Source organism: Pantherophis guttatus, chromosome 4 (assembly GCF_059756535.1).
Source record: "Pantherophis guttatus breed Tessera chromosome 4, ASM5975653v1, whole genome shotgun sequence".
Lineage (NCBI taxonomy): Eukaryota > Metazoa > Chordata > Lepidosauria > Squamata > Colubridae > Pantherophis > Pantherophis guttatus.
This window is the reverse complement of record NC_142066.1, coordinates 36,320,876-36,332,324: the sequence shown is the minus strand read 5'-3', so window position 1 is coordinate 36,332,324 and position 11,449 is coordinate 36,320,876. Positions and strand designations below refer to the sequence as shown.

The following is an 11,449-nucleotide window of genomic DNA, read 5'->3' as shown; positions in this document are numbered from 1 at the left end:
TTAGTTATTAACCAGGTAAACTAAAGTGCACCAGTGTGATAAATGCAGAATAAAAAAAATCCCATTGTCTCACCCACAACTTCACAGGGGCAGAAATTTGTTACCACATGTTAACCTGGCCTCAATAAATGGGGAAAAACAGCCACCTCTACACAAAAGTGACACTCGTAAAGAACATTTTTCATGACTAAATTTAAGAAAGAAAATGAGAGCAAAATATAGATTTCATGACCAAATAAGTTTCTTTTAAAAAGCCTCTGATGATCGTGTGGCTCAGCTGGGATTATCAGAGGCTTCTAAAAGCATTTTTTTCTGCAACCTCTTCAGCCGAAGAGGTTGTAGGAAAAAAATGCCATTAAAAGCTTCTGGCGATCCCAGCTGAGTTGCCTGATCGTCAGAGGCTTCTAAAAGCATTTTTTTCTGCAACCTCTTCAGCCAAAGAGGTTGTAGGAAAAAAAATGCCTTTAAAAGCCTCTGGCGATCCCAGCTGAGTTGCCTGATTGTCAGAGGCTTCTAAAAGCAATTTTTTCTGCAATCTCTTAAGGTTATAGAAAAAAAATGCTTTTAAAAGAAAAAAAAAAAGTTGGCCAGACCTACCCAGTCATATTAACCCCTCCCCCCACCAAGCCACACCCACAGAACCGGTAGTAACAAATTTTACATTTTACCACTGCCCTATGCATCCAAATAAGTAAACTGTAGTTCACAAGGCATAAATGATAACAGAGATCTTAGTCTTTACGTTAACAAAATTTGAGGATTTTTGCAAAATTTAAGCAGCTTTTGTATTTTGATTTGTAATCCTTTGATTAAACAACTTCCATAAAGCATCTTTGATATCCTTATTCCTCATGCTGTAGATTACAGGATTCATCATTGAAGGGATCACAGAGTAGATCACTGCAAGGACTGCATCCCAATTGTAAGAAGATCCAGAATTTGATATGAAATGGGAAATTATGGCTGTACTAAGGAATAAACAGACAACAAGGAGATGGGGAATGCAAGTAGAGAAGGTCTTTTGTCTACTGGCCACTGAGGGCATGCTCAATACAGTCTTAAAGATTTTTACATAGGACATGATAATTGACATAAAACAAACAACACCAAACAAAACACTAAGAAGAAGAACCCAGATTTCGCTGAATTTGGGATCAAAGCAAGAAATCTTCATGAGGTGTGGGATTTCACAGAAGAACTGATGGATGACTGTGGAACAGAAAGGCAATGAAAAAAGAGTTCCTGAATGCATGACAGCATTAAGAAAGCCTATCATCCATGCACCCCCTGCCATTTGGAAGCAGCTTCCCCATTTTAACACAGACATATAATGTAAAGGACGACAGATAGCGACATATCTATCATAGGCCATAGCAGTGAGAAGGAAAAGATCTGAGGACAGGAAGAAAACAAAGAAAAACATTTGCATAGCACATTCAGAGTATGATATCTTTCGTGTACTCATGAAGGCACTAGCCATTGATCTTGGAATGGTGACAGTGGTAGATCCCAGATCAACCATCGCTAAATTGATCAGAAAGAAATACATTGGTTTCTGAAGATGGTTGTTCATTACTACCAGAATGATAAGGAGAAGATTTCCTATCAGTATAATCAGATACATCATGAGAAAGATCACAAAGTGTAAAATCTGGAACTCCCGTTGCTCAGAAAATCCCATCAGCAAGAAATCTGTGACGAAAGTTATGTTTGGCATCGTTTTGTTGATACTTTAACTGTCAGAAAAAGAAGCAGCAATATAACAAATCTTGCCATTGAATATGATTCTATTTTACAAAACTATACATTCCAACTCTTTTATTTTCATTTTGATATGGTCGCTCCCATAACATAGAAACCTATATTTATATCTGCCAAGTTAATTCTTCAGCAGAAACTTCCTTTACCAAGCAACCATTTTTATAAAAGAATAATATACTACAGTGCAATATTTTATCCTTTTATCTAATCAGAGAATTCCAATCTTGCTTATACATAGAATTCAGATACAATTATGATTTACTGTGATTTGCAAAAGCATTACAAACATCAAAGCAGTTGTTTGATATCCAAGGATGTGAATAAATCATGCTTGATTCTAAACCTAATTAAAGTCTTCATTTGGAATGAATATTGGGTTTAGCAACAGAATATTGTTGACCAAGCCAGTCTCAATTTATCTACACATATCTTCAAATTGGTTAAAAAAGAGACAGAAGTAGAAACAATATTTGAAGTTCCAGATTGAATAGATTGCTGATTAGCATAATGTAGGCACTGCAGCTATATCATGAAAAAATATTTCTATGTCAAGAATTTAGCTTACTTTTGCCAAAATCTTAAAAATGAAAAGCTCAAAACAGATGATGACAGATACCAGGTTTGTAGGTTATCTTTTCTTAGATTTTTTTCAAGCTTCACAATGTAGCTTTCCATGGATGGATGGATGGATGGATGGATGGATGGATGGATGGATGGAGATAGAGATAAAGAAAAATAGGAACATAATGATGAAAATTACTACTGTATATATAGAAATACTGTATTTGGTGACATGAGTGAAACAAAAGTTTCACATAGCTATTGGCAAATGAATGTTATATAGAAACAGGGTTAACTGAATGTGAGAGTAGAAAAAGGACAAACAGAGTAAAATCAAATGTTCTCACAATCAATTATCACTTTCCCTGATCTCAACTGCTGATTCTCTGAAAGCTGGGAATAAATATTTTACACTCCAAGGTAGGTCTGTTATCTTTCATCATCTATGATCAATATCATAATGATATGAAATGATTTGATGTAGTATAATACAAATGAGATATAAAATAAATGACATTCCATGAGATGCTCGGTTTTATTGGGTTAGCTTTTAACTTTATTCTTAATTAAATTACTGATTGAGATACTAAGTCATAAAATAGCTTTAGCATTGGTCTTTCTCCCTAATCTGCTTGATTTAAACTAATAATTTATTAATTTATTTATAGTTATGTCTAGTCAAAGATAACAGACTAATTAGCAATTTGATGAATAATAGAAGATCATAACGAGCCAGTTTTCATCACATCAGTATATATCCTTTTTACTCAGATGTCTCTTAAAGCCATCAGCAACATCCAAATAAAGCTAAGCAGGGTTTACTATTACTGTAGCAGAGATAAGTAGCCCAGCAAATGATTTCAGAAAAATGGCATTATGCTAGCCCACATTCCTGTCCATGTTCTGAGGAAAACAGTGGAGGAAAGAATGCTACATATGCTCATATGAGTTCTTGAAGGAAAAGCAGGTTGCATATTTAAGTAAAGAAATATATAAATAGATTATATTGGAATTGAAAAATGAGCTCAGTTCATAAAAATCAGGACTAAAAATAAAAAACATGAAGAAAAATACAGGAAACCATCACAAAGAGATACATACTTGATAAAAAAAATTGAAGCTGACTTTTCCCCACATAGATCCTTTTAAGCTGAAAAATGTTCTTCACATTCTAGGTTACCATATTTATTTTGTCTCTCCATCTCACACAACTTTCAAAGCTTTGTGCCAGATTCACTGAACAGCTCTGATTAAACCACAATTGTATGATAAAGAGTGATGGAGGAAAAACTAGCTTTGAACACACTAGTAAATATTTTTATGATGGAAATTGATTTCTGGCTAGGCTCCTGAGATTGCCAAACAATCCTGAGTTAAAAAGAAAAAGGAAAAAGTTGATTTTCCTTACTAATTAACCACCTCCAAAAACTTGCATTCGATGGCTACTATTCATATAATCCAGTTGTATTTATTATATTGCAAATTTTGCTGAAAGAAACCTCAGTAAGTACTAATCAGTCCCATATGGACTGATTAATGTTAAAGGCCTTTATGAACAAGAGAATTACACAGTAGAAGCTAATATAATTATCCAGTTGTATTGTCAAGAATTTTATATTTCCCTTGAAAATGAGGAAGGTAAAATACAGCCACATAATATCATTGACTGCAGTCTGGCAAACAAATTTGAGTTGTGCGAATCTCTATATTTATATGGTTCACACATTCACTTTTAGAAAGAGACTTATAAAGGCTTCAATCAGGCGAACTACTATATACAAAAAAGTAAATGTTTCATTATATAATTGAGTATTGAGTTTTTTTATTACTGCCCAAATTTACAATTATTTCTTCAGTGTCCATTAAAAGTTACAACAACACTGACTTATGATTAGTCCTCATATTTATAACCATCACAGCATCCTCACAATTTTATTAATATATAGGCACTTGGCAACCAACATGTATTGATTATGTTGATCCCACATGCTGGGATCATGTGATCACTATTTGCATCCTTCTCAGGCAGCTTTGAAAACTGAAGTCAGTGTGGGAAGCTGGATTCGCTTAACAATTGCATGATTCACTTCATAACCATGGCAAAAAAAGGTTGCAAAATTGGGCATAACTCACTTAACAACTTCCTCTCTTAGTAATGGAAATTCTGGTCCTAATTGTGGTTGTAAGTTGATAATTGCCTGTGGTTCTCTCTAATGTTCCCAAATTATTAAGTCATGAACTAAAATAATTGTTATGTATGGACCACATTATCCCAAATTTCTCTTAGAGAACACTACATCACAACATCCATTTGCCATAAAGAGATTTAATAATGCAGCCAGCAGCGGCTTCCTAATGAATGACATATTCCTAAAAGGGAAATGAAGCAAAATCTTATTTTATTAAATGGTTTGTGATTTATCATTTGAACCAACAACAAAAGTAATAGCAATGAATATTAACAGATAAATTAACATTTTATTTGCAGTAAGATTGTCACTCTACATTGATTTATATTTTAAAAGGCATTCTGTTGTTAACAGCACACAGATATTTATTCAGGTAAGCAGACTATTAAAATATATACAGTATATGGAAGATAGGCCTTCAAGAATGTCATTTGTAAAATGAAGCTTTCTTTTGATGAAAAAGATTTTCATTTCAAAAATGTTACTATGTATTTATTTTATCAACTATAGTAAATTTATGTGGAATGAAATTTAATTGAATATCAACTTTAATGGAAATTATAGGAAGGTTATTACTTATTTTCCCCATAAGATCTTGGCAATTATTCAATACATTATAAAGAAAAACCTTGGACTTCCTGTCTGGCTTCCGGCGCCGCCAGACGGTCCTCCGTGACCACCAGCCCCATTGCCTGTAAAGAGCCGCCTTTGCACCTGAAAGGCGGCTTGAAAAACTCCATTTCCTGACGGAAATGTGAGTCAGAGCAGGCTGTCACTGCGTTATTTTATTTACCAGCTGAGCTCATTATTTCTGGACTGTCAGACTCTCCATAGCTTGCTTGCCAGCTTCTTATCAGTAAGCTACGTGTTTCCGCATCCACCCACATTCCTTCACTTGCTCTTCACACCACATCCTTTCCTTTGTTCTCTTTCCAGCAAGGTCCGGCTGAAAGATAGCTGGCCCGAATTACTTTCAAAAATGTAACAATTAACTTTTCTTAGTTAGTGAGGTGTTTTATTTTCTTTATAACAAATAAATGAGTTTTATTAGAAACCTTCCTTCGCGTTTCTTTATCAGAATAGTGCAATTTGGAATAAGCCTCGATTCATCTCCTCCTTTAAACCAGGGTAATTAGTCCCAGAGCCAAACATGGGATTAATAAATGCCCTGACACAGGCGAGGGCAGGTAGAGCCCTCTGCGAAGTCCCCAGAGGTTTTTTTTAACTCTTGGGGTCGAGCAGGTTGAGGCTCCCTATTCCCGCTCGCCGTCGCTCCGGGCATCGGGAGAACTCTGCCTTTTTGCAGAGCTAGGCGCTGGAACCGGATTAATCAACGAACCTAACAGATGGATTTATTAAAAAAGATGAGACTTGGACTTGGGACCCTAAATTGCAAGTATCCTTAATGAATTTATAAGCATTTCAGAGCGAAAGAGAAAAAAACTTTAAAATGGCGACCGCTGAGGCTTAGGAAATAGAAGAAAGCCGAAAGTGAGAGTCCTTCCGTAACAGATACAAAGTAGCGGAATATATAGTGCTGGCTACAATTTGGAAGAAAATTGGTTATTTTAAGTTCCTTTCTTCTTGGAGATTTGTACTTGATCTTGTTTGGGGGGAAAAAAAGAGTTTGCTGGCAGGATGGCGTTAAAACTTATAAAGCCTGATAGACAAGCAGGGGGGTGTGCTCCCCCATTCACAACTGTTCGAACAAGCTTTGAGCCTACAGACTCTGCAGAATGGTTTTAACTTAAAAGAATTTCTTCAGGAGGAAATGACAAAATATCATGAGATTGTGAACCAGAAATTTGAAAAATTAAGGCAGGAAATTAAAGAAATGATACAACTAAAGTATGATAACTTGCAACGAAAGATTGTAACAGTGACTAATGGTTTTTCAGAAGTTGTTATAAAGTTGGATACAAATATTAAATTACTAGAGTCTAAAATGGAGGAAATTGATGATAAGATTTATAATTTGGACAACAAAATACTAAGAATTGAAAAGGATTTAATAAATATTCAAGACAATAGTTTAGAAGTAAAGTCTAAAGAGGAAGCTGGTCACGAGACTTATAATGCAGAAGATATAAAGCAAGGGATTGAAAGAGAAGTTGTAATGATGCAATACAGGCTGACAGAATTTGCGATCAGAATCAGAGGCTTACAGGAAAATAACAGTGATGACCTAAGAAAAATATCTGCTCAAGTTCTGGCTGGGATCTTAAAGGTTCATCCTGAGGAGGTATCCTGTAAAATTGATAAGGCCTATAGAGTAAATTCTTGGATTGCAAAGCAAACGCAACTGCCTAGAGATGTGGTGATTTACTTTACAGATAAAGAAATAAGAAATAATATTGTGCAAAATCCTTTAATTCTACTCTACAACTGTATGGGAGAAAAATTTGGATATATAAAGAATTGCTGCCTAAGATGTTAAGAGATCAGGGCCAGATTTTCCTATAGGCTAACTAGGCTTCAGCCTAGGGCCTCAAGATCCAGAGGGGCCTACACAGTGTGGGATTCTGGGTGTTCTAGGTGGCTCCGCCGAACCCTTTGTTAAATTGCTGGCTCCCCCACCCCTCCGCACCACTATTTATTGCCAATAAATAGTGGTGGGCGAGGGGCGGGGGAGCCAGTAATTGAACAAAGGGTTCGGTGTTTTTTTTGTAATTTTATTGGCCCCCGGAGCTTCAGCAGAGGCTAATTGGCCTCCCGGCTCTCAGCTGATTTGTCTCCGCTGTTTTGCTTCCTTCCAAAGAGTGCTGATTTTTTTCCCCCCTAGCTATACTGAGAAACGAAAGTGAAACTGCTTTGCTGTTGCTGCAAGGTTGGAAAATTAGGCAGGCAGAATTCTTTTCTTTTTCCTCACCAAAAATGGTACGTGCAAACATGGGAAATTTAGGGAAAAAGAGAAGAGTTCAGGATTTTAAAACACAAAAGAAAAAAAAGCTGTATTTAACTAGGGAATTGTAATAATTGAGATACTATTAATTGTATATTTCTGAAAGCAGAAATGGTTAAGTTGTGGTTTGGAGGAATATATGGGGGAAATTATTTGGTTTATTATTATTGGTAAATATAATTAATTGATTTGTAAGAAATTGGATTGCATGGAAATAATTGGAATATTCATGTTCATATTGATTAATATACAAAAAAGGTAGTTATATAACTAATTGATTTATATTAAAATGTTGAATTTATATTAAACAACTAATATTACATAATTAACCAATGTGAGGATGGATATAAAAATAGATGACAATGGGAAGGGGTATAATATAGAATAGAAGGGAAAAATTGAATTTGATTAAGATTAGAGATGAGGATGAGGGTACTATTGGTTTTTTTTACAAAAATAGATGAGGAATAAATATGGCAAAAAGGAAATATAGAAATTGTAAATTTAATTGAAATGACTAAACACTGTTTAAATTTGTGAACCGGCCAAATACTCTGTTCAAAGAAAATAGATTGTATGTTTGTATGTGTGTTTCTAATTATTGTTATTTATTCATATTTGTTCTCTTTTATTCTTTAAAGTTTAACAATTCATTCTTTATCTTAATATCTTTATATTTGTTTGGGGTTGGCTTTCTTCCCTTTCATCTTTTTTATTGTATAGCAATCTTTCTCCTCAAACCTACCACCTTTCTTTTCTTTCCTTCTTACTTTCTCTTCCTCCCCCTCTTCTTCTCCTCCCTACTTCCTCTTCCTTTCTCCTTCTCCTTCTCTCTTCCTCCCTCTCTCTCCTACTCTAATTTCCCTTCCCTTCCTTCATCCCTCTCTACTGCTGTATCCTTTTATGCATATGGACTACTCAGAGGGCTGAAAAAGTTATTTCTGACTGGTCCTTGCACTTTTGACCAGTCCTCGAACTTACGACTGTCCTCACATTTTACGTTTTTGCCCTATCTTGTCACCATGGTGAAGAGAAGCAGTTGTGAAATGAGTGACATGATTGTTAAGAAAGCTGCACGGGCATAAATGTGAGGATGGTCATAAGTGTGAGGACCGGTCAAAAGTGCGAGGCCCAGTCAGAAATGACTTTTTTCAGCCCTCTGGGTAGTCCTTTTGTGCATATGGACTACTCAGAGAGCTGAAAAAGTTATTTCTGACTGGTCCTCGCACTTTTGACCAGTCCTCGAACTTACGACTGTCCTCACATTTTACGTTTTTGCCCTATCTTGTCACCATGGTGAAGAGAAGCAGTTGTGAAATGAGTGACATGGTTGTTAAGAAAGCTGCACGGGCATAAATGTGAGGATGGTCATAAGTGTGAGGACCGGTCAAAAGTGCGAGGCCCAGTCAGAAATGACTTTTTTCAGCCCTCTGAAAAAAGTCTATGCACATAGCCACGCCCACCCGGTCACATGACGAGCTACCCACGCCTACACAGTCACATGACCAGCTAGCCACGCCCACCCAGTCACATGATTGCCAAGCCACACCCCCAACTAAGCCACACCCATAGAACCTGTTGTTAAATATTGAATCCCACCACTGGTGAAAGGGCCTCATAAGTGGAATAGCCTAGGGCCTCTTTCAATCTAAATCCGGCCCTGTAAGAGATAGAAAGAAATTTGGACTTTTGGTGACTGAGCTAAGAAAACAAAATATTTTATTCAGGTGGGATGTCCCAGTGGGTATAATATTGAGATATCAAGGAGTAAGATATCGGTTAAATATTGTTGAAAAAGCGGAAGAATTTTACTACAAGGTCCTTAAAAAGCAAAATCAACAAGAGACAGAAACTCAAGAAAAACAGAAGGAGATGGAAGTAATGAAGAAACAACAAGTCACGGAGGTCTCCACAGATGAGCCGCTTTTGGATTCTCTCTCAGAGGTCTCAGCTGGACTATTTAATATAAGAGAGGCGGTTCCGGATTCTAATGTAATGATTTATTACATGACCCCATTCTTCCCCTCCGTTGAATGGAGGTTTACATCTGGGGATTCAAGTCTTGGTGGAGTGGGTCTATAGCTGCTGTCTCAACTCCGGCTTTTTGGACGATCGTGGTTGACCAGCCCCCGTGAGAGGAGGGCTGGGTCACCCTCTGCCGGACCGAAACAGCATTTTACTCCCGCCATTGCCGTGAGAGGGCACTGAGGTCTCACATGCTCCATTGGAACTCTATTGAAGCCTTGCATTGCACTCCTTCTGACTGTGATAACATCAAATTGGCCCCTGGTTATTGGCCATGGACTATCACCTCCCTTTGATCTTTGATGTACTCGGTGAATGACCTTCGTGCCCTGCGAGACTCCCCCCTCTCGCAGGTCTGGCCCTCTTCGTTATCGAGGGCCTATCTTGATGACGGGCGTTGGAGCCCCGAGAGATGGCATGCGGCTAAGAAGAGTTTGAGGGGTTTTTTAAGTGGGTTTTTTAGTGAGTTTTTAACAAAAATTTTAAGGGGTTCGGGGGGGATCAGGGTGGGTTCTGGGGGAAATCCACCGGGTTCAAGACCAGCCTTAGCGAAGGGCTGCGACATTAGGGACGTAGAACCGGAGGTCGGGGAGGGGGTTGGAGTTCGATTTGAAGAGGGCTGTTCCATCAGCACAGTGAGTGGGAGGGGCAGATATGGCGGAAGCTGGGGACCATATCATGTGCGGGGAATGCGCACTCGCTATCTTAGAGCGATTGCGCATTCCGGTCCCCAATGCTTTTCTTGTTCCCCAGGTTGTTCAGATTCTCAGGGCCAGAGCCTCCGGCTGATGTTGTGCAACGCCAGGTCCGTTGTTAATAAAGCCCCCCTCATCCACGATCTTATTCAGGAGGGGGAGGCGGACCTGGCGGGCATTACGGAGACCTGGTTGGGCCAGGAGGGGGGAGTCCCCCTCGTGGATATATGCCCACCAGGCTTCCGTGCATTTCATCAGCCGAGGGCTCAAGGCAGGGGCGGGGGGGTGGCGGTTATTATAAAGGAAGGTCTGGATCCAAGGGAGACCACTGTTCCACAGATAGCCGGATGTGAGTCCCTCTTTGTGAAGTGGGGTTGTGGAGTACAGATGGGCCTGTTGGTCACGTACCTGGCTCCCTGCCACGTGGCAACGGCCCTGCCCGAGCTCCTTAACGTTATAGCCGAGGTGGCGGTGGGCACCCCCAGACTTGCCATCATGGGGGATTTCAACCTGCCATCTATCGGTGAAACGTCTGAGGTGGCTCGAGAGTTCATGGCTTCCATGACGGCCATGGACCTTACTCAGTTAATTCATGACCCCACTCACACAGGAGGACACACTCTGGACTTAGTTTTTGTCTCTGGTCAGTGGTTGAGTGGCCTTGATATAGGGGATATAGCCATCGAACCCTTGTCATGGTCTGACCACTCGCTCCTTCGACTGGACTTTCTAACCGCTGCACCCTGCCGCAGGGAGGCGGGACCGACCAGGTGGTTCCGCCCCAGGCGCCTGATGGACCCTGATAGGTTCCAGATGGAGCTTGGGCCATTTCCTGAGATTCTGGCTCATGACTCGGCCGAAGACCTGGTGGCCGCCTGGGATAGTGCGGCTGCCGGGGCCTTGGACCGAGTCGTGCCTTTGCGGCCTCTGACCCGGCACCGAACTCACCTAGCTCCTTGGTTTTCCGAGGAGCTTAGGGAGATGAAGCGCCGGAAAAGACGCCTGGAGAGTAGTTGGAGGACCAGCCGCTCCGAACCTGACCGAACACTGGTGAGGTCTCATATTAAGACCTACCTAGTGGCGATAAAAGCGGCGAAAACTAATTATTTTGCCGCTCTTATCGCGTCATCAGATAATCGCCCGGCCGCCCTGTTTAGGGTGACCCGCTCCCTCCTCCATCTGGAAGTGCGGGATGACCCCTTGCAGGGTCGAGCTGAGGATTTTGTGCAGTATCTGTATGACAAAATCGCTCAGATTCGGGAAGGGCTGGCCTCTGACTGGGTATGTCCAGATGGGATGACTGAGGCAGGTCTTGA

The 11,449-nt window shown here is 39.6% G+C and overlaps 1 protein-coding gene across 1 annotated transcript; it reads right to left on the bottom strand.

Annotated features, from left to right (window-relative positions):
• Nucleotides 1–772: 772 nt before the first annotated feature.
• On the bottom strand, nt 773–2,099 carry LOC148114005 (olfactory receptor 14A16-like). Its single transcript, XM_087893609.1, has one exon. It carries the CDS (start codon nt 1,715–1,717, stop codon nt 773–775), a length of 945 nt encoding a protein of 314 aa, XP_087749735.1. The 5' UTR covers nt 1,718–2,099.
• Between the last annotated feature and the right edge of the window lie 9,350 nt (nt 2,100–11,449).